Source organism: Marmota monax, unplaced genomic scaffold, assembly GCF_021218885.2.
Source record: "Marmota monax isolate L192 unplaced genomic scaffold, Marmota_monax_Labrador192_F-V1.1 WCK01_AAM20220418_F8-fsc00006, whole genome shotgun sequence".
Classification (NCBI taxonomy): domain Eukaryota; kingdom Metazoa; phylum Chordata; class Mammalia; order Rodentia; family Sciuridae; genus Marmota; species Marmota monax.
In genome coordinates, this window is record NW_026693712.1 from 18253993 (window position 1) to 18277044 (window position 23052).

The 23052-nt window shown below is 44.7% G+C and overlaps 4 protein-coding genes and 1 non-coding gene across 5 annotated transcripts; 3 read left to right on the top strand and 2 right to left on the bottom strand.

The window, feature by feature from the left end:
* Positions 1–223: 223 nt before the first annotated feature.
* Dnd1 (DND microRNA-mediated repression inhibitor 1) lies at positions 224–2858 on the top strand. The gene is made up of 4 exons (XM_046460204.1): positions 224–325; positions 459–576; positions 933–1394; positions 1934–2858. The coding sequence occupies exons 1-4, from the start codon at positions 302–304 to the stop codon at positions 2389–2391; spliced, it is 1062 nt and encodes a 353-aa protein (XP_046316160.1). The 5' UTR covers positions 224–301; the 3' UTR covers positions 2392–2858.
* Positions 2707–6898, bottom strand: Wdr55 (WD repeat domain 55). The gene is made up of 7 exons (XM_046460203.2): positions 6613–6898; positions 4429–4529; positions 4262–4349; positions 3983–4162; positions 3789–3888; positions 3520–3689; positions 2707–3436 (listed from the first exon to the last, which is right to left on the bottom strand). The coding sequence occupies exons 1-7, from the start codon at positions 6801–6803 to the stop codon at positions 3118–3120; spliced, it is 1149 nt and encodes a 382-aa protein (XP_046316159.1). The 5' UTR covers positions 6804–6898; the 3' UTR covers positions 2707–3117.
* A 1060-nt stretch (positions 6899–7958) lies between these two features.
* Positions 7959–8031, top strand: Trnaa-agc (transfer RNA alanine (anticodon AGC)). Its single transcript has one exon. It is a non-coding gene; the product is annotated as a tRNA-Ala (tRNA).
* An 843-nt stretch (positions 8032–8874) lies between these two features.
* Positions 8875–21182, bottom strand: Ik (IK cytokine). Its single transcript, XM_046460205.2, has 20 exons — positions 21028–21182; positions 20373–20439; positions 18453–18545; positions 17913–17972; positions 16729–16896; positions 16486–16600; positions 15951–16021; positions 15675–15721; positions 14651–14814; positions 13925–14033; positions 13337–13376; positions 12949–13174; positions 12688–12706; positions 11729–11807; positions 11371–11451; positions 11083–11140; positions 9558–9646; positions 9332–9440; positions 9137–9171; positions 8875–9051 (listed from the first exon to the last, which is right to left on the bottom strand). The coding sequence occupies exons 1-20, from the start codon at positions 21041–21043 to the stop codon at positions 9024–9026; spliced, it is 1674 nt and encodes a 557-aa protein (XP_046316161.1). The 5' UTR covers positions 21044–21182; the 3' UTR covers positions 8875–9023.
* Positions 21183–21311: 129 nt separating this feature from the next.
* Positions 21312–23030, top strand: Ndufa2 (NADH:ubiquinone oxidoreductase subunit A2). The gene is made up of 3 exons (XM_046460209.2): positions 21312–21469; positions 21590–21696; positions 22829–23030. Exons 1-3 carry the CDS (start codon positions 21369–21371, stop codon positions 22918–22920), a joined length of 300 nt encoding a protein of 99 aa, XP_046316165.1. The 5' UTR covers positions 21312–21368; the 3' UTR covers positions 22921–23030.
* Positions 23031–23052: the final 22 nt, after the last annotated feature.

Here is a 23052-nt window from a genome sequence, read left to right on the forward strand (position 1 = left end):
GCAAAAAGACACGGTACTGCCCATGAGCTATCCCCTAAAGTGAAAGGGGCATCCAGGGGCCACCACCCTCCCCATTGCAAATGACTCCACTCCTTGGGATGCAAGCCTGGCTCGCCAGGGTTTCTAGTTTTCCACTTGAGTGTCCAAGGCCCATGGCGCACGTGCAGTGGTTACCTCCACCCTCGGGAGGCGGGGTTGCGCTCTGCCAATAAGAGCTGGGGGCGGGGGTGGAGGGTAGGGAAGATTCCAGAGGCCGACGGAGGGAGTTGTAAAGAGGGTGCTGGCGGGCTTGGATAGAGCCATGCAGTCCAAACGGGAGTGTGAGGTAAGTGATTGGCGATGTAGGGGTTCAACGAGCTCCGCCCGTGCAGGGGGTTTTCCGCAGGGATCCCAACATTGTAGGCGAGGTGGGGACTTACTTGGCGATCCGCCATTCCAGCCTGCCTTTTTTCTCTCAGCAATGGTGTGAAAGAGTGAATCCTGAGAACAAGGCGGCCTTGGAGGCATGGGTTAGAGAGACGGGCATTCACCTGGTGCAGGTGAACGGGCAGAGGAAATACGGCGGGCCACCCCCAGGTACCGTAGCCCTAGCCCCTATGCCTGCACTTGCTGCGCTGCGCCAGCCTGACGCCGGCACCCATTGAGGGAGGGCCTGCCCCGAGGTTCCGCAGTAAGAAACCCCTAACTACCCGAGAGCAGATGTGGAAATTTATCCAGTTACCCGGTCACTCTCCCGTCGAGGAGCACCTACCCTGTGCCACCCGCATTGTTTGCTGTCACTTAATTTATACCTATGACCTGAGTGGGATACGGGCATTCCCATTTTATAGACGTTCGGTGGCATCGCCCCCTCCCTTGCTGGTTCCTTGGGCTCAGACGTCCATGGAACCATCCCGGTGACTGACGGTGCCCCTCTACATCCTCTTCCCCAGGCTGGGTGGGAAGCCCGCCGCCGGCTGGGTCAGAGGTGTTTATCGGACGGCTGCCCCAGGACGTGTATGAGCACCAGCTGATTCCACTATTCCAGCGCGTGGGCCGCCTCTACGAGTTCCGCCTAATGATGACCTTCAGCGGCCTGAACCGCGGCTTCGCCTACGCCCGCTATAGCTCGCGGCGCGGCGCCCAGGCCGCCATAGCCACGCTGCACAACCACCCGCTGCGGCCCTCCTGCCCGCTGCTGGTGTGCCGCAGCACTGAGAAGTGCGAGCTGAGCGTAGACGGGTTGCCGCCGGGCGTAAGCCGCCGCGCGCTATTGCTTGCGCTGCAGCCGCTGGGTCTCGGCCTGCAGGAGGCGCTGCTGCTGCCCAGTCCCGGACCTGCGCCCGCACAGATCGCGCTGCTGAAATTCAGCTCGCACCGCGCAGCTGCCATGGCCAAAAAGGCCCTGGTAGAAGGTAGGGGTGGAGGCTGCGGGGAGGCGGCTGGTTGCACTTAAAGTCCTAAAATCTTAGGGTCAAGCGTGCTTGAGTTTGCTACCTAACGCTAATTCCAATAGTGCTACACCTACCACTTACGGAACATTTCTCCTTGCATTCCCTAGACGACTTCTTTAACATTTCAATGAAAAAACTGACTTGCCCTAGGGAGCCCAACCAAGCCTACCTTCTATCTATTGTAGAACTTGCTTCTTTAGACCAGTGTGAATTAAATACAATGGGTAGCCCCAAAGGTTAGCTATTGTAATGGCTATGAGGTAGTAAAGCCTGCTTCAAACTACTCCAAGGAATCTTAGAGGGCAGCAGTTTGTACACCCCCTTTACACATAAATACAGTGAAGCCTAAAGAAGTTGTTTAACTTACCCAGGGTTACACAGCCAGGAAGTGAGGAGGCTCTAAATTAAACACAGGCTTATGTAACCCCAGAAGGTTCAGAGTCTGGGGAACTTGGGCCCAGGGCTTAGACTTGCCCTTATCTCTTGCCTTTTTCCTGCAGGGCAATCACGCCTCTGTGGAGAACAGGTGGCTGTGGAGTGGCTCAAGCCAGACCTGAAGCAGCGACTGCGCCAGCAGCTCATGGGTCCCTCTATGCGGTGCCAACAACCAGATAGCAACCGACTAGCCCTGGCCAGGGACAAGCTAGGGTCCCAAGGGGCTAGAGCTGCCTTGCAGCTACTCTGCCAAAGAATGAAGCTGGGTAGCCCAGTATTCCTCACCAAGTGTTTGGGCACAGGACCTGCTGGCTGGCACCGTTTCTGGTACCAGGTAGTGATCCCTGGGCATCCAGTGCCTTTCAGTGGCCTCATCTGGGTTGTACTGGCTCCAGATGAGCAGGACGGGCATGAGGTGGCCAAGGATGCTGTGTCTGCACGGCTGCTGGAGGCACTGAGTGATTCTGGGGCCAGCTTCCTGTGGTATGCTGGGGCTGAGGCAGGTGCTATGGTTAAGCAGTGACCTCATCCTCTCCACGGGCAGCTTGAACAGGTAGGCAGAGCCTGTGTGTGTCTGCAGCCCAGCAGGCCTGGGCAGTCACTGTCTGATCCCACAAGGGGAAGTGGCACAGGCCCTGCCCTAGGCCTGAGACAGCCACCCTGCTGGGACAGGGCCCCATCACACCTGGGGCTATTCAAGTTTGTCTTAAGTTGTGGTGAGGGACCTTGGCCTCCCCTTTTGAGCCTAGGGTCTAACCTGACCCTGTATTCTTCCTTGGTCTTTCCCTGTGGCACACATTATACCTGTCTACCCGCCCCCATCCAAGCTTAGCATGAATCGTGTATTTCTCTTTATTTTTATTTGGAGAATTTGCTGAGCCAAAGGGTTGAAGCCTGCCCTTTTACCACTTGTCCTTCTGGTTTTGGTTCATGTATGGTTTTGAGCTTTTCTATGCTGATTGTATTTATATTAAACCCCTCGTTGGTATACACACGTGTCTGTGCTGTCTTGCCATAGTTGAGGGTTTGTCTTCTGGTAGTGAGCAGCTGCTATAGAGCAAGTACTTCCCACTTCAGTGCCCTGAATCCTGGGCCTCTGTGCAACTTCTTACTCTTCACAACACAAATTGATGTTGTGGCTAAGTAGGTTCAATCTCCAGCACCAAAAATGATTTGAATATTCATGTCCTCTTTGGAGGTCCATTCCAGGAAGCAAGGCTCTTTCATATAAAGACCTGTCCTCATCCTCTCAGTCACTGTCATTCTCACTGTCCTCCTCTTCTGAAACCTTGGAATCCTCTCCCTCTTCCCTCAGCCCTGCAAAGAAGTCATCAGTGCTCCAAGCCTTGCTGCTCAGAGCACGCAATGGGCCTCCCTTTTTCTTGCGTCGACGGTAGTCATCCACCACCACAGCACGTAGCTGGGTCATGTCCCAAAACTTGACATGCTGGTCATGACCACTGCTGGCTAAGAAGCGGCCACAATGGGAAAGAGCCAGCTCTTCCACAGGTTCTCCAGCATGCTGGCCCACACTGCCCACCACTCGATTTGGCAGGATGTTCACAGCCCTGGGTGGAGAAAGAACAGTGTTGGGTATTGGCTAGCTGGACTTGTCCTTTTTGTAACCAAGGGTTGTCCCAGCTTCCCTTACCTGATGATTCCATCAGTGGAGCCAGTGCACAGCAGACTCTCAGTGACTGGAATCATACAGTCGATGGACTCAGCTCTTAGGGCAAAGCGGTCACTTGTAGCCCCAAAACCGTTCCAGTTAAAGAGATAGATGGTACCTTCACTAGATCCACAGGCCACTTTTTTCCCATGCTGAAAGAAATAAAGCAAAACATGTCTGTGGAGCCACCTCAAACTACACCTTTATCTAGCACATACACACACCCCCCATCCCATCATTCCCAGCTGTACTTTCATGAGAGTGACAGAAGTCAGGTCCCCAGACTGAGGTTCTGAGAGCAGCTCGAACCGACGTCGCTTGATATTGAAGACTCCAAGGCAGCCATCCCCACTGCAGAGAGTAGAGCACTAACTTGGCCAAAAGTTTCTTTGAGGAAAACTGACTCGGGTACAGGAGGGGTAAGGAGGCATCTCTGAGGCTGTACCTGGCTGTTAGTAGCAATTTCTTTGCTGGGTCCAGGGCCATGTCAGCAATGTATTCCTCATGCTGCCGCATATCCATCAAGGGGCCCTCCTTCCGAAGGTCCCAGAGCCGGACTCCACCTGTGTCATCCCCAGTGGCCAAAACATTCTCATCCACCAGCAGCAGACTGTTGATGGGGGCACTGGAGAGGCAGATGCAGAACTTCTTGGAGTACCTGTCCTCATAGGGACCTCCTGATCCTTACCCCTCACTTCAGTGCGCAAATAACTAGCTCCCTTACCTATGAGCCTTGGAAATACGTCTTTCCAGTCGGCCCTGTTCCACATCTAGAACATGGATGGCTTTGTCCTTGGAGACAGTAACAAGTTCTGGGAGGAAAGGTGCTCAGGTCATAGTGCTGCTCACTGCACCATTCCCACATTACCAGCTGTCTTTACCAGTACTTACTCTGCCCATCTTCAGAGAAGACCACAGCTCGGCAGGACTTGAGATGGTGACCTGAGGACCAAAGTTCCTTGGTTTCTCCCTCTTGGCAAGAGTAGGAAAACCTAGGGAGAAGGGAGGGAGGTGAATGACCCTCAGGCCATGCCTGGGATACATGGAGTGCAGAGACCAACTAGGTAGACCAACCTTCCGACCTAAATAAGCATTCTTGCTTGCACACCTCCGAGCCCAAAGAGCTTACCACCCTGTTTATCCATTTCCAGTGAGCTTCAAATGTTAAGGTTTTTCAGTAGATATTAATTCAAGGTGTTTTTGCATAGGACTTCTCTGTGATTTCCCTCCACCCTGTCTTTCTTTTACCATCCTTTGAAAAGATTGGGTCTGGACCACTATGGAGGCCCAGAAATTCTTGTTAAATCAGTGATAGAAAACTAGCCCCCAAAAGAAGGGTGAACATCAGGGTATGTGCCCTCCATGTCCCCAGGAGCTAAGAAACAAAAAAGGCTGGGGATGTTGCTTAATGGTAAATCCAAGTAGCAAAAAAAAAAAAAAAAAAAAAGGGAAGCAGAAAGGCAGTAGCCTATAAGCTCATCCTTGAAGCAATTACCCATCAAGGAATATCATAGTGCTTGCCTCCCCAACAGATCAGTCAGTATAGCTGAATGAGATCCCACAGGACAAGCAGTCTGATTTTAATCTCCAGAAAAGGACCCCTTTCACAATGGTTATGGGAAGAAGAGTCAGAGGCCCAACAGAAGGCAGCAACTGAGGATAAACAGAACTGGATGACAAACAGAGGAAGGAGCGCTGGAAATAAAGGTGGAGGTCAAGAGAACTCCCAAGTTTATCTTGCACTGTAAATACGGATAGTAATAGAAAAGAACCTATATTTGTTGATCTACTTGGGGGCTATACTGAACATTTGTCCCCTCCAAAGATAAGTGTTGTTTCCATTTTTAGAAATATAAATACAGAAGTTAACCTGCTATAAACCTTTATAACTAATGAGAGATTAAAGTAAATTTCATAACAACCCTCCTGGTTATAAACTTTAGTGGCTTTCCACTGCTTCCTGCCTACATTTCTTGCTAAAAATCAAACTTGTATTGAACACCTTACTTGAATTAGAGGGAAGAGATAAAATGGAGAACGAAAGAGACTATATACTACACTCCTGACAAGTGTTTTTCAAATTCCAGTCATAATCCATTAGTGAGCTGCAATCAGCACTGTGTGTGCATGTAATAATGATAAAGAAGAAATCATCAGAATACATTATACATAAATATAAATGGTATTATTACAATGGGGCAAAGCCAAAAGTTTTAAAAACCTTAGTGAAGAAGACAAGCATTCAAATAACTACACCAGCAGATGTATGGCTACCAGCAATTATAAAGTTTATGAGGGAAAAGGACAATGGCATCTGGCAGGTATCTATTTTTTTTCAGATTCTCATATTTATTTAGTTATAAGTGGACACAACATCTTTATTTTTTATGTGGTGCTGAGGATCGAACCCAGTGCCTCTTGCATGCTAGGTAAGTGCTCTACCTCTGAGCCATAACCTTAGCCCTAGGTATCTAATTTTAAGTCTGGGGAATGATGGAAGAGGGAAGAGAGGCTTAGAGCTCTGGAATAGTAGGTAAAGGGGAGGGGAAAGTATTTTCCAGACATAAGGAATGGCATGTGCAAAGGCGCTGAGGCTTCAAGATACTGAGCGAGGAAAGGGTGAATGAGCACAGAAAGCAAACAGGTACAGACATGGGCCTAGCGGAAAAGGACCTGAAAGCCAAATTAAGGGGTCTCTTCTAAATCCTAAAAGCAGACTATTGAAGGATTTTAACCTCGGGGGTGACGTGATCAGACGTGTTTTTAAAAGATCAGTTAAAGGTGGAAAATCAAGGAGCCCGTTAATCCTGTGTCGGGCTCAATATAATCGATGGTAAATAAGTCTCATACACCCTTTATTCTGCTCAGCTCTTGTGAGTCACGACGTTCCAGCTTTGTCTTTTCAGTTCTTTCAACAAATTGTGTGGTAACTTAACGTTAAGTCAAACGTTAAGGAACGTATGAGATTAGATGAATCCTGCAAAATGAGTCTCCCTGCAACATTTTCTCCTCCCTCATCCCCGCTCCATCCCTGGGAAAGGAGACACCATGCCCCTAGCCCAGCACCTCACTCACACGAATACGTCCCCGTCCACATCCCCTGCTGCCAGCAGGTCTCGGGTTGGATGGAAGGCCAGCCCACTGGCCGGCGCTTCCAGCACGATATCTTCCGGGGTGTCCCGGATCCGGGCCGGGGATTCGGTGGAGTCAGGGTTTTCCTCGTCGCTCTCATCCTCGGCGGGCCTCTCCGCACACGTGCTGTCCATGCTGGGGAGGATTGGGGGGCGAAACTGCCGGCTGGCTAACGACAAGTGAAGTAGCGCAACGCGGAAGTTGTGCCCAAGCACGCCGCTTCGGCGTCGGGGGCGGGGAGAGGGCGGGGCGGGGAGAGGGCGGGGAGAGGGCGGGGTGGGGCCGGAAGCGCCTTGTCAATACCCTCCTCAGTCACTTCTTATAAAGTCGGAACTGCACGTAAGTCCTCTACCCTCACACTATCCCATTCTGGTGGATGCTCCCTCAGGTAACTAGGAGGAGGACTTAATTCATTCTTAAATAGGAGAGGGACACCAGTCATTTGTGGTTTGTTGAAATCCAAATCCATGGTAAGCAGCAGCCAAAGCGCTTAGGAAGCAGCAAAAGCCCACAAAGCAAAAGCCTCGCAAAGATGACCTACAGGGGTCTTAAGGAGACAACCCGCGTACACTTTAAAGCCACCATCCATGCCCAATGTATTTGAGTCGAAACTGAACAATGCCTTGAGCCTTCTTACAGTTTAGCTCCAGACTCTCAGCCGGCTAGACTGGCAGTGCTCAAGGACATCACAACTGATGCTCTGGATATCTCTATTACTTAAGGTCACTCTGCACTCTGCATGGTAAGGCAGAGGAGGAGCAGGTGCCAGGTTTAAGAAAAACTGCTCACATCTCTTTGGTACTAAGCCTTCTAAGACATTTTTATATGCTCATGTCCAACACCTTAAAAAGAGGTGAAATAAATGAGGTTACAAACTTCTGAGAGAGGCTATGTTCCATTTGCTGATTGGAAAGTGTCCTGGTCACCCACCAGAGAGCCTTGATCACTTCCTTAAGGTTGAAGGTATTGCAGAAACTGTGTATGTGGTGCTGAAGATTGAACCCAGGGTCTTGTGCATGTGAGGCAAGCACTCTACCAATTGAGCTATATCCCCAGTCCCCAGAAACTGAATTTTAAAGTGGCAGTCAACCCCCAGGTCTTATTCTTACTTCCCTTCTAGGTATCAATAATAAGCCATGTCTCTTGACATTTTCCTTAATTGGGACTAAAGCCCACACTTGTCATTATTCTGAAATTAGCCATTCTAGATCTGTTGGAGACAGGGCCCAATATCAGCCTCTTAGGTGCCATTGACAAAGCTGGCCTCCTCAAAAGCCCTCTCCCAGGACTGGGGGTGTAGTTCAGTGGTAGAGCACTTGCCTAGCATGCAAGAGGCCCTGGGTTCAATCCCCAGCACTGCAAGACAACAAAGTGCCCTTTTCCATCAAATTATCAAAGGTAAGGGTTAAGGTGACTTTGGAGCTTTCCTGGGACGTGGTGAACCTACATGCCTTGAGCTCAGGGTAGGCAGTGGCAGTTTGGCATCCAACCAGAAAGAAATGGGTAACTCCTAATGATAAACACCACACCAAAGTGCTGGCAATGAGCAGAAAGGGAGAAGAGTACAGGGCATGGATGGAGTGAAATGAAGGCCAGTAGGCCCACCCCAGACATTGGCAAACTTCAGGGTGATGAAGGGCACCAACACCTTCTGCACTATGATAAGGGATTTCCATACCTGCAGGCCTGGGTACATCAATTTTACCCTTAAGACTTATTTCTTCAACCAAGGAGGTAGTGATTTTCACTCAGTACTACTAAAGCTCCCAGGACATAAACTTATGAAAGGTTTTTCTTCCCATAAGTTTTACCCCTAAGGCTTATAAGGTTTTTCTTTCCATTTTCATGATGCCTTTAGCAAAAGCCCAGTCCTGTATAGCCTTAACCCCATAAGAACCCATCCTGATGAACATAATCCACAAGGAATCTCTGCTCTGGGATTAACCCCCCAGACAGGACTGAATGAGTCTGACATTTGAAGCAATCATACATATATTCCTCTATTTCTTGCCCATCAGTGACAGTCATTCTTTTCCACAGGGCACTCTGCCTAGTAAACATTTTTACTATCTAGGATTCTAGAACTTCAGCTCAGGAAGGAGTGATATGACTTTCTGGGTGTGATTTTTTATATAACGAGTACAGAACTAGTCTTCTTGGTGTTCTAGTGGTCCTAGAATGAAGATGCTCAACACAGAGAAGACAGCAGGTTAACCAGTTTTAATGGAACCAAATGGTTATACAATAAAATTTTATATACATTCACAAAGACATCTTGCAACCTTCCTAGGACTTGTAGAAAGTAAGCAGTAGGGAGAACATCCATATGAAGATACTCCAGTAGGAAATGGACATTAGTATTTTGGTCTTTTCACTTCAACCCTACAATGGAAGGAAAAATAGGTCAGTGTAAGATCAATACACTGAACAATTCCCACGGGTCCCACAAAGGAAAAATGCTGCTCACCCATCAGCTTCCATCTTCTTTCTCTTCTCAATGATCTGCAAGAAGAACAGTGACATTCTAATTTCACTGGAGGTTCAAGGCTAATAATCTATCTCTCATTTACATGGCTCTCCAACCCCCTGCTTGTTCTTGGGTCTACTGAGCCAGTATCTTCTCCCAGCTAAAACACTCCCACTAAGGGACAATCCCACTTACTGCACTAATCTTCTTCCACTGTCGATCAAGCTCTGCCTTGTCATTGGTTTCCTTGAAGCGCCTGGTTTTCCTTCCTTCAGACATCTTGATACCATACTGGAATGCAGCCCTGAAAAGATCCATTGGGAGAAGATGATATTAAAGATTTTGTAGCAGTAACAAGGTTTTCCCCAAAAATTTCCATACCCCTCTCCTTACTCCCTACCCATATTCAGTATAAACTCACTTGGGCAAAGCCTCCTTGTTGTTCATATACTCGCTGTATTCTTCCTGGGTATCAAAGTCCCAGCGGCCTAAGGGGCCTTTTTTGTTTCCCTGTAATAGGACAGTACAAGTGGATGAAGAAAGAAACAGAAAAAGTATTTTAATCCTTGATTAAAGTCAGGCTGGGCTGGGGATGTGGCTCAAGCGGTAGCGCGCTCGCCTGGCATGCGTGCAACCCGGGTTCGATCCTCAGCACCACATTCAAAAACAAAGATGTTGTATCCGCCAATAACTAAAAAATAAATATTAAAAAATTCTCTCTTTTAAAAAAAAAAAGTCAGGCTCTCCTGAAATCCCAGGTGCCACCATTCATAAATCCTACCCTAATAAAAAATAAAGGCTTTCTATATACTCACTCTGTATCAGGTATTGTTCTGAACACTAAACATATATCTTAATTCATTGATGTGACGAGGGAATTATATTTTTGTTTTCTTCATAAAGAAACTAAGGCAGTATCAAATAATAAAATAACTTAGCAAGGTCACAAAACTAATAAATGGCAATCACAGGACGAAACAATTATAGAAGAAACAATTAATCCATACTCTTAATCACTGAAGTATACTGAAAACAAGGAAATGAGATGTCTCCACAATTAATGGTATTAAGGGTGGCTTTATTTTTAAATTTTGTTTTGTTTTGGGGTTCCAGAAATTGAACTCAGGGGAACTCGACCACTGAGCCACATCCCCAGCCCTATTTTGTATTTTTATTTTGAGTGAGAATCTCATCAAGTCGCTTAGCACCTCACTTTTGCTGAGGCTGGCTTTGAACTCGGGATCCTCCTGCCTTAGCCTCTTGAGCGACAGGGATTATAGGCATGCACCACCATATCTGGCTTAAGTTATTATTTTTTAAGACAGAGGAAGGCTGGGCACAGTGGCGCATGCCTGTAATCCCAGCAGCTCAGGAGACTGCAGCAGGAGGATGACAAGTTCAAAGTCAGCCTTAATAATGACGAGGTGCTAAGAGACTTGATGAGATCCTCACTCTAAATAACAATACAAAATAGGGCTGGGGGTGTGGCTCAGTGGCCCAGTTCCCCTGAATTCAATCCCCAGTAAACTCTCAAAAAAGAGGAAAGGACTGGAGTTGTGGCTCAGTTGTACAGCACTTGCCTAGCATGCGTGAGGCACTGAGTTCGATCCCCGGCACCACATAAAAAATAAAATAAAATAAAACAAAGGTATTGTGTCCATCTACAACTAAAAAAGTTTAAAAAAAAAAAAAAGGATGAAGACTTCTAATACTGGCTATAATAAAATTCAGTTATTTTCTAAAAACTGCAATTCTTTCTGCCATTCCACTTATGTATTAATGCTTGCTTACTGCCTAGGATGGGACCAAAGCCTGATACATAACTGTAGTAAATAAAAAAGAATAGATTTTTGGTCATATCTCATTTGATCTTGGCAAACCCCAAGGAAAAGGAAATGTGCTAAAGAATAAAAGCCCAGGTCCCAAACATCCTTCTAATTTCATACCTGGTCCATTTTGCTATAATCCACCTCCTCATCACTATCCACAGCCATGTCATCCATCCTAAAGAGAAGCAGCAGTTAAACAGATGCTGTAGACTCAACAATCATGCTTCATGATTCACAAACCCACGCATCAGAAAAGGCCACCCCTCCACACTTCATCTAGAACCTAACAGTTCTTCCAAGTAATAAATAAGCAGCCTTGGATCTCAGTATATCAAATTTTTACTTCACCCCACAATTTGTTCTCCAGTCATCCCAGTCTCCCTTTCTTAATAGGGTCCTACGTACGTGGCTGGGTAGCACTCTGCATAACTGTTGGACATGCCAAAGAAATCGCCCAGTTGCTTTTTGTCCTCTGGTTTCTTCAGCATATGCTATGTTAAAGAATATACTACACAGAATACCACCTCTTGCAGAAAAGCTTCAGGCAAAAGGAACCAAGGGCTGAAGACCTCAACATGAAAATTCTCAGAAGCACACTGTGAGTTTGGATGGATCCTCTAAGGAAGGGGCAAGGCATCATTTTATTCCTGTCAAAATTGACCATAAGGCAAGCACGTAGAGGTAGGAGGGATCAGGGAGGCAGGCAGAGCTGTAATGAAGATAAAACAGCTCTTTAACTCAGAAACATTAAAATAAAGGATATGATTCTGTGCCTTCCCAGCCAGCAGACCCAGCAAACTTTTCATTGATGGACTTGATCAACTCCTTGGCAGAACCAGGTCCTGAAGGAAAGAAAGCTCTGTTTAGACTTTTTTTTTTTTCAAAATAGATGATTTTTATTTTTTATATATTTTTTTTATTTTTTAAAGAGAAAGAGAGAGAGAGAGAGAGGTTTTTTTATTATTATTTATTTTTTAGTTTTCAGTGGACACAACATCTTTGTTTGTACGTGGTGCTGAGGATCGAACCCGGGCCGCACACATGCCAGGCGAGCGCACTACCGCTTGAGCCACATCCCCAGACCCTAGACTTTGAATTAATACGTTTATAACCTCCACCTCACAAGCCAGGTGCAGGGGCGCACACCTGTACTCCCAACTTGGCAGGCTGAGGCAAAGGGACCAAAAGTTCAAGCCCAGCCTTAGCAATTTAGCAAGACCCTGTCTCAATATAAAAAAAGGATGTAGATGTAGCTCAGAGGTGAACCCCTGGATTCAATCCCCAGTCCCACAAAAAACAAAACACCTCCCCATAATACATCAACATATTTCCAACTTATGCCTTCATTAAAACTTTTTTTTAAAAGCACATAATTTTATGTAACAAAATTTTAACCAAACTCCAACTCATAACAAATTTCTGTGGTTAAAATGGCAGTTGGGAACCCAGAACACTGCACACTCAACTTCTATCTCACCTCTTTAGAACCTCAGAGCTGGAGGAATTATATCTAAAAGCAAATATGTCCTACCATTGCCCAGGAAGATGGGAGAATTCCAGACTCATCCTGTCTATTCCATGAAATAAGACATGATTCTTAAAATGAGTCCAGAACAAGGAAGTTTCCTAATGCCACCAGCTCTTGAGCATTACTTCAGATTCTCAGTCCAGGGGAAAGCAAAGCTGCTAGATGAAATAAGAGATGCTATGAATATGACCCACCTTTGTCAACATCCATTGGCTGGAAAGGAAATGAAAATTGAGGTGAGTATCACTTTAATAGATTCCCACCTATCCAGCCCCCAAGTCCAAATTGATTCCCTGCCCCACCTTGCCTGTATTTCCAGATTCGGTGACCCACCCATTAGTTGATCCAGGTGCTGCTGTGGAGCCACAAGGTGCCTATAACAGCAGGGTCCCACACCTGGCTGAATGGGCAGAGAGGAGCAGCTCCACCACTTGGTACAAAGGTCCACATCTCACCTCATCATCTACTTTTGGTTTTTCAAAGTAGCTGTGCCGCTTCTTTTCCTCCTCTCTCTCCCGGTCCCGCTCTCGCTCCCGCTCCCTATCTCGTTCTCGTTCCCTCTCTCGATCCCGATCTCTGTCTCTCTCGCGATCACGCTCCCGTTCCCGGTATCTCTCCCGTTCCTTGTCCCGGGGTGTCTTGGTCGTGGAGGGGACATAGTCCCCAATGTCTTCAAAAATGCTTGGGAAAACAGAGATCACTAGCTGTGAAAGTCACATACATTTCTACTTAACCTAGCCATTGCTCCAGTTTCTCATACCACCACAAACAACTTCCCAAAATGCCAAAGGCAAGAAACAGAGGCCCTCCCCTCAGATTAGGTGCTAGGTTTAAGATACATACTTCATGTCAGCTTCAGGAGGTTTCTTCTCTTCCAGCTTCCCTGCAATGTAACCAGGAGTCAAGAAAACAATCCTTAGTTAATACCCACTCAGCTTCACCATCCTTTTCAGTTCTAAATGCCCTTTCAAGCATCTTCTGTTTAGAATATAGGACAGGGACAGGTGTGATAGTGCATGCCTATACTCCCAGCTACTCAGAAAGGTGAGGTAGGAGTATTCCAAGTTTAAGGCCAGGCTGGGGAACCTAGTAAGATCCTGTCTTAAAAAATAAAAAGGAGAGGGATTATAGCTTAGTGGCAATATGCTCGCAAGTTCAATTCCCAGTACCAAAAAAAAAAAAAAAAAAATTAGGATGAATGCTTCCACTCTTCCTTCTCATGCTTCAAACCTGACCACTGCTTTCTTAGTAGGTCAAGTAGGAAGAATCTGGATATACTCATCTTTGCCAGTGCTCCATTGCTCCCATTTTTATCTGCTCCCTGAAAACCTCCCAATGTCCTGGAGACACAAAGCTCCAGGAGACCTTGGTTCCATCACTGAATAGCCAGCCCTCCAGAGCTAAGGTTTCTCTCCCTAATCCTCCAGGTACCTTTATCCTTCTTCTTGAGCTTCTTGTTGCGGGTACCCTGCCTCAGGTACGAAAGAATCTGGGTAAGCTTGCTGATGACAATGTCATTTGTGGTCAGTGTAGTCTGGGCCTGTAAACCCCAAGCAGCAAGAATATTATTCCACTGAACAGGAAGCTCTTTTATTTATTCACTACTGACTTGGAAAATTAAAGGATGAGTTACAGTTAACCAGGTAAAGATAAGAAAAACAGATGTTGCAAACAGTCCAAACAGAAGAAACAACCTGCACAAAGGCCCTGGATCTAGAATATTCAAGAAAGTCAAAATGACAGGAGAATAATAGAGAGGCATGGTGAAGAGACTATGAAGGCCAAATGTTGCAAAGGCTCATAAGCCCATGGTAGAGATTCTGCTCTTTACCCTGAGAAGGAACCACCGAAAGCTTCTAAACTGTAGTGAGATAAAATCTGCATTTTAAAATCACTATGGACATGTGTAAATATCATAGTGAAAGCTGGGATGGAGAGACTAAGGATGTCTAAAGAGTTCAGGGTTTCCTTGTGGAAAGAAGAGTGTGGTTTGGACTGAAATATTACTGGTGGAGATGAACAAAAGTAATGGATTCAACTGAAATTTATGAGGTAAAAAATAAACAGGAGTTGGTGATAGGATAAACAAAGGACAGAGCACAGGTGAGGCCGATTCTGAGATTTAATGATTATGATAGACTCTTAGAACTCACTCACCTCCATGGTGGGGCAATCAGCCTTGCTGCGGATAAGAGTAGTGGGGATATCCGTGTCAGCATACTCATCATCCAGGTCTACCACATAGGCCATACGACCTGGTAGAAACAGCTCATTCCGTTCATATGCTTTGCTCTTGAAAAGCATACGGTAAACATTGCGGCCTGCACAAAGGGGAATAGTAGCAAGTAGCCAATAAAAACCTTCTATTATATCAGCAGTCATTTATTAAGTACTTGCTCTGTACCAGGAGCCATGCCAAGTGTTATGCATACTTTGCTTCCTTCAATCTTTCACAAAAGCTCTGGGAGATGGGCATTATTATTCCCTAACAAGACTGAGAATTAACTGATTCACCTAAAGTCATACAGTTACCAAGTAACAGAGCAAAGAATGGGACCCAGGCAGCCTAACTTCAAAGCCTGGGTTCCCATTCACTCTTCTACAATGCCTTCTCAAGGGCACTATGTGCCCACATTGTGTTAGATCCTGCAAGAAAGAAGGATGAGGTTTAAGGCAATACTTACAATGATGGTAAAATAAAGCTACTCAATATTATAAGTATACTTGCTGTACATTTCATTTTTCTTCATCCATACGACAATCCCATGAAGTAAACATTAAACTAACTTTTCACATGTGAAAGCAAAATCGGTTGCCTAAAATCACATACTTAATGTGATTTCATCAGGAGGATTCAAAGCCAGAACTCGCTGACTCTATATCCTGAGTTTCTAATCACAAACCATGCTATCTTCCTTTTTTTGGGGGGTGGGGGGTAGTGCTAGGGATGGAACACATGACTTCATGCATATGCATGCTAGGCAAATACTATAGCACTGAGCCACAACCACATGAAATAACTAGGTCCATGTCTGAGTTCTATTGGAATATTTCATGGGAACTAGTTAATTTGTAGGCAAAATGAGATTGAGGGAAAAGGAAGCATACCCTGCTGAGAGCATCAAATTCCCTACAATTCACCTGAACTGCCCTATCATTAATATAGAAATCCTGTACTCACCCAAACGTGTTTTAAATTCAATTTTGTTTTCAGGATCCTCATCTTTCCTGAAAAGACAAAAAATAATTTTTTTCTTTAGGTAAATGTACTTATTTTTTTTTAAATATTTTTTTAGTTGTCAATGGATCTTTTACTTATTTATATGCAGTGCTAAGGATCGAACCCAGGGCCTCTCTCATGCTAGGCAAGCACTCTACCACTGAGCCACAACTCCAGCCAGGTAAATGTACTTCTATTTTAGGGCCCAGCATTCTAAACTCTTAAGCTTTCCCTTACTTGGTTTCCTTCTGGGGCTTTTCCATCAGTTCCTCTTCTTCTTTCTCTTTGCTGGCAATCTCAGCTCGTACCTAACAGGAAATCAAGATTTAGACACTATTCACTTTACATACATTTACTGAATATCCACTATACCACACTGTGGTCAGAAACAGAAACACAATATTAAATCAGACAGACACTGTACTTAGTGTAATGGAGGTTACAGCAAGATGAATAGACAAATTAAACAATTTCAACAAAGTGTAATAACTGTTATGTGAAGTAGATGGGTAATACAACAGTGCAGCGCAAGGAAGGTGAGGAGTAGGAGGGCTTAACCATATCTAGACGATCAAGGAAGGCTTCCCTAAGGAAAAAATTGTAGGCTGATACCTGATGGGTGAGTAACAATTAGTCCTACAGAGGGGCCATATTTTGCCCTTCCCAACTAGATGGTTGGGACTACCATGTATCTCCATCCTCATCTCAGCAAGGTCCACACAAAAGAATTCAACACTTTAGTATTACGGCGCACCTGCTCACCATGACTCACCTTTTGAAGCAGAGCAAAATCCAAGCCTTTCACCAAATGGGTATGTTCCATGTCACCACCCAAGAATTTGGATTCCTGGATCAACTGTCTTCTCTTCTCTGCAGCTGATTTGTCCCTGCATAATGAAAAAGACCCCACCGGAAGAGTCCCTTGTGGCTATCAAGTGCTTCTTAAAATGGCATAGTGTGCTTATATGACAGAGATGCTGAAGGAAGCATGCCCCTTGGTCCTCTTGGTACTCACGCCTCAGCAGTAGGGCCCACAGCTCTATAGTTAGCTGTGGTGCTAATTAGCTCTGTTTCCTCATAATCCTTGTTCACACCATCTCTGCGTTCCTTGGCCCGGTCCCGATACTTCTCTGCTAGTTCTCTTTCTCTCTCAATTTCCTGTTGGCGTAACTTGGCATAATAACTGTAACCAGAGAAATCAGACATGTAAGTTACTATCTCAGGGTCATCAGAACCACTTCTGCCTGTTTCTCTACATCTTCCTCCAGCTCTCTATGATAAAAACTGATAGAACTGCCAGCCAGTTCTTGATAAGTCTTCAAAGTAAGAATCAGAGCCTCTTCCAGTCCACAGACATACTGTTCCAATGCCCACTTGGGACACTCCAACCATCACTAAAAATCTTTTCAATGAACCTCTAAGGGTATGAGAGACTCTTCCATATTGCAATTAAAAAAAAAAAAAAAATCCCCTGAAACTATATCACTTTTTAAATTTTAGCTAAAAATACTTTATTCCTTGTTGGTCCACCTTAGAAGAGCAGAAAAGGAGAGTAACAGGTCCAAAAAGTTTAATATCACATAAATAATAATCATAATGATAGTAATATGATGAGACTCCAGAGTCTAAGCTGAGATAGGACAATAACAAGCTCAAGGTCAAGCTGGGAAAATTAGTGAGACACTGTCTTAGAATAAAAAGTAAAAAGGGTTATGTAGCTTAGTGGTAGAGCACCCCTGGGCTCAAACCCCGCTGCCACCAAAAAAAAAAAAAATCCATAATGAGGGCAGCCAAGACTTAATGAGTAGATTAGAGGTTAAACAAAGTACCCAAGGCTATCTGGCTAGAAACAGATAAAGACAAGATTAAAATATAGGTAGGCTGACTCCAAAGCCCTATAATATCACTTTTTTTTTTTTTTTTTTTTAGTATTTGTTAGGTGTAGATGGATACAATGCCTTTATTTTATTTACTTATTTTATGTGGTGCTGAGGATCGTACCCAGGGCCTTGTCCGTGCTAGGTGAGCGCTCTACCACTGAGCTACAACCCCAGCTCCCCCTACAGCATCACTCTTAATGTTATCACTCCTCTACATTTATAAAGTAGAGAACCTAAAAATGAAGGAAAATCTCAGTCTCTACTCTTTCCCCAAACACCATCCACCTTAAAACCCACCACCCCTTCACACCCACTTCACCTTTTCTTTTTTCTCCTTCGTGCAGCAGGGTCTTCATCCTCATTGTATTCCCTTGGCATTCTAGAAAGAAAACAAGAAATTCACTGAAAGTAAAATATTGCCACAGAAATCCCAAGAAGTGTCCTTAAGAACTGAAGAAAAGCTGGTCTAGAATTCTGGCCAAAGCAACAGACTAAATTGGGCAGAAATCCACATTAATACTTATACGTAAACAGTTCTCAAATTTTAAAAAGCATCAAGAAGATCTGGAGTACTATGAAAATTATATAGTCTCAAGTATACCCCCCAAAAAGTCTGAATCTGTGGGCTGGAACAGACCCAGAAACATATATTTGCAACTATAATGACTCATTAATGTAAGTTGTCCATGGAATATACCCTGAACATCCCCATCATCATTGGAGCTTCAATCTTCTCAAGGAGAAAATCAGAACCTCAGGCTTTAAAAAAGGATTAGCTTTCCAGCTCCCAGGATATTCTGGATCAATAGAAAGGGATAGGAAGGAAATGGAAGAAAAACTGGATCACTTGAAGACTTACTCATGGTGACGAGATTTAGAAGGTGGTGCAGAAGTAGGTGCAGCCCTTGGGGTCATAAGAAGTTTCCTGAAGTCTTCATTGGTGAGTTTTGATCTAAAAGAACAGGCAAATTTTTTAAAAATAGCACCCAATAATAAATGTAAAAGGAACATGAAAAAAAAATTAGCTTTACTAAAAAACAGGGAAATATGAACTAAAACAAAGACATGCCACTTTCAACACATTAGGGTTGACTTCTAAAAAATTTGATAAATCAAGTATGAGTGAGAACTTGGGAAGTGGGAATTTGAGAATTTGAGAACATGAATGACAGGAACATGAATCAGTATAATCAATTTGGAAGGTAATTTGGTAGTATTTATTAAAATTTAAATATAAGGATCATATGAATCAGCAACTCTCATTTTTCTATATTTAGCCCAGCCAATGAGTCATATGTACATAAGAAAGCCTATAAAAAGTAGTTCAATTACCAGGCGTGATGGTGCACGCCTGTAATCCCAGCAGCACAGGAGGCTGAGAGAGAAGGATCACGAGCACGAGTTCAAAGCCAGCCTCAGCAAAAGCAAGGTGCTAAGCAACTCAGTGAGACTCTGTCTCTAAATAAAATACAAAATAGGGCTGGGAATGTGTAACTCAGTGGTCAGGTGCCCCTGAGTTCAATCCCCAGTACCAAAAAAAAAGAAAAGAGGTTCAATTGAAAATATCACGAGGTTGGAAACAACCTAAATGTCCATCAACTGGAGAGTAACTAAATAAATTGTGATAGTGTTTCTCAAATGTGGGACATACAGCAATGACAGTATAAGCGATCATTTAACGGGCATACTGACAAGAATTCTCTCTTAACCAAACTAAAGATAGACTCCTTTGAGTCCTCTTCTGATTAGGCCTTTCCTTCTCCTACTGACTGCATTCTTCAACTCTAATACAAGAGTAGGGATTTATAGAAAATTACTAATAAACCTTGCTGGTCCACCTTAGAAGAGCAGAAAAGGAGAGTAACAGGTCCAAAAAGTTTAATATCACATAAATAATAATCATGATGACAGTAATATGATGAGACTCCAGAGTCTAAGCTGAGATAGGACAATAACAAGCTCAAGAACAAGCTGGGAAAATTGTTCGTATGGTATGGTGGAGGGAAGGACTTAATTCTTTGCTAAAATCAAGCCAAGGAAAAGGTTTAGTCACATTAGAACTCTTGGAGAGGCTGGGGTTATGGTTCAGTGGTAGAGTTCTTGCTTAGCATGTGCAAGGCACTGGGTTCGATTCTCAGCACCACATGTAAATAAATAAATAAAAGGTCCAACAACATCTTAAAAAAAAATTTTTTTTAAATAGGACTCTTGGAACTTGACTAAAGTTTAGTCAAGGAGGAAATCCTTATCACCGTTGTGAAAATAATCTCCAAGATATTAAGTGATGTTTTAATAAAAAATAGCAAAATGATAGCTGCAGTACACTACCATTTAAATATTTTAACTAGCAAAACAATGATAAATTTTCCTCAGGTATTTAAATGTATGTACAAGTATATTTAAAAAGAATAGGAGGAAAAGATACACATAAAAAAGTGAACAGTTGTTATCTCTAAGAAATGGGCTGAAATTTGTGAGATTATTAAAGACAACTTTACCCTTATTTCCAATCTTCTAATTCTGTACAGGAGAATTAATTCCTATATAATGTATAATAAAACAACATATTTCAAAAACTAGAAACTTTCCTGACAAAATTTAACTCTAATACTCTTATTCAGTGGGCCTGATACAGTCAAGGTTCACAGAGATAATGGGCCAAGTTATGCAATTTTTTTGACCATCCTTGCTGACAAGATATTTACAATTCTTTCACCATCACCATCACCACTCTTAGTCACTGATAACTGTTTCCATGTTCCTAGGGCAAAATACTCACTGGTGGAAGGAGTGAGGATCATCCACATCATGGCCATCTGGGGCCAAAGGGTTGGAGAACGGCTCACCTAACAAAAATAATTGACATTAATCAGTCTCTTGTACATCAGGTCCTGTGCAAAAACTGGAAATTAGAGCAGTGAACAATACAGAAAGCAAGAATGACAGTGATAATACAATGTAATAAGTGCTGAAATAGGAAAATACAAGGAGCTATGAGAGCAAAGGAAGGCTCCTAAACCTGCTCTGGAGGATTAGACTTTCCCAAAGAGCACATCTAAAATTCATGAAAGATCTGGGGCACTCCTGTTCTCCGTGCTACTTGGAGACTAAAGCAGGAGGATCAAGAGTTTTAAGAGTAACCTAAACGATACAGCGAGACACACAACTTAAAAAAAAAAAAAAAAACCCTAAGAGAAAGCAGAATCTCTGCAACCCACTAGTCGAGTTAAGTAAGGAGGTGACGGGGGCGAGGGCGGGGTGGATTCACTGATAACAGACACCGGTCGCTGCTAAGGCAGAGGTCTGGAAGTCTGAAGCTGCCTGGCCTCTCTTGGGGCCCACCGGCGTCTCCCGACTTAAGCTTAATAGCCAAAATGACGCGCCAAGTGCACCTAGTGGCGCGGGAAAGAAAGAGCAGATGGCCACATCCTTACTATCTCGCTCTGGCATTTCGTCCGCGGTCTTTCAACGCCAGCAAGTGCCGAGTTCCCAAGAACCAAACGGACAACAAAACAGGAGCCACAGGCCTCTTCCCACAGTACACCCCGGAAGTCGACCACAGTGCTTTGCGTTCCCAGCTCTTCCGTTTCCTCCCTCTCGCACCTCTCGCCGCCCGCGCGCAGAGTGCAGTCTACAAGGCTTTTTTGGCATTGGCTAAAGCTTACCCCGCCTCCTCGCGTCATCCAATCAATGGCGTAGGCTGTGTGTCCGCTATTGGTCCGACTGGAGAACTTGGCTGGAAGGCCTGAGACTGGGAGCTTGAGTACTAGTTAAGATGGCAGCGGCCGCAGCCGGTCGAGCAGCGGGGGCAAAGTTGGGCCTGCGTGAGATTCGCATCCACTTATGCCAGCGCTCGCCCGGCAGCCAAGGCGTCAGGTGAGGCGCAGCGTGGCGAGGCGGGAGGGCTCCGGGACGCCGGGGTCACGACCTCGACCTCCCGGGTGTTTGGGGAAGCCCGTGCCCACAGCACGCGCGGCGCTCTCTTCGGCCCCGTAGGGACTTCATCGAGAAACGCTACGTGGAACTGAAGAAGGCGAACCCCGATCTGCCCATTCTAATCCGGGAATGCTCTGATGTGCAGCCCAAGCTCTGGGCCCGCTACGGTGAGTACGGTCGCTGGGAATATGGGACCCGTGTGGAGGAACAGGTTCGAGAAGAGGGGCTGTCCAAGGTCACACAAAAACATGTGGAGAGGGTAGAATTCCAACTTGAGGCTGCTGTTGCCATTGAAGAAATTAACATTTGTGGGGTTATATAACGCTTTGTATCTCGGGCAGCATGTCTATAGGGGTAGCCGGCCCCCGCCTAGGGACCGGGAGTTTTATAGAATGGGCTTGATTTGAAGACGCGCCTGTAATCCCAGCGGCTCTGGAGGCTAGCCTCAACAATGGCGAAGAGCTAAGCAACTCAGTGAGACCCTGTCTCTAAATAAAATACAAAGTAGGGCTGGGGATGTGACTCAGTGGTCGAGTACCCCCAAGTTCAATCCCTGGTACCCCCACAAAAAAAAACAGAATTGCTAGTTAGTTCGCCTCAGCGTAGGTTCTTCCCAATTACTTGTGGCCAGTTCGATAGGGTGTAAAATCTCAGTAACGTGGAGCACTTAGTTTTAAAGGCTGTCCTGAGTGCTTACCTGCTTAACTCATTTAATCTTCATTAATCATTTGAGGGTGTTGATTCTTTTCTCATTGTAGAAATTAGAAGACTGAATCAAAACTTTATAGAATATACCTAAAGTTATCCAGCTAATGTATAACAGGGCTGAGCCTTTGTATTCCCCCCAACACACACCCTTTTTCTAGAATGCACCTCTCCTGGACTTCCATGGCTTTTTTGTTACTATCCAGGTTGTTGTTATTGCAAGTCTGAATATATATTACCCCCCTCAAAAGTGCATTCCCTGACCAGTTATGTAACATTGCCTCAGTCCCTTTTAGTCATACTACCTTATTCCAATTTATTACAGTCCAAAAATTTCTTACCATGTTGTCTGACACCCAATAAGCATGCAGTAAATATTTATATTACCAAACAGTGGCATTTTAATCACAGCTGTTAATTATATCTTGCTAAAGCAATGGACTAAAAGGAGAGGCAAACATAAGTAACTTAAATGCATTGTGCCATATATTATGCCAGAAGTTCACTGGATTAATTCTATACATACAATTTGGTAGTCCCACTCTGCACAGTACATGCTAATTACCTCTCCACCTCTTTTTCTCTTCCCCTCAGCATTTGGGCAAGAGAAGAATGTCTCTTTGAACAACTTCAATGTTGATCAGGTAACCAGAACCCTGGAGAATGTGCTAAGTGGCAAAGCTTGAAGTCTCCACAGAAGTGTATGTGCAAGAGACCCAGAATCTGAGCTCTGTTGGACTGAATACAATATGGAAAAATGTGTTCCCCTGTTCCTTATAAAGCTTGTGCTGTAAAATGCTGCCTCAGAATGTTCTTTA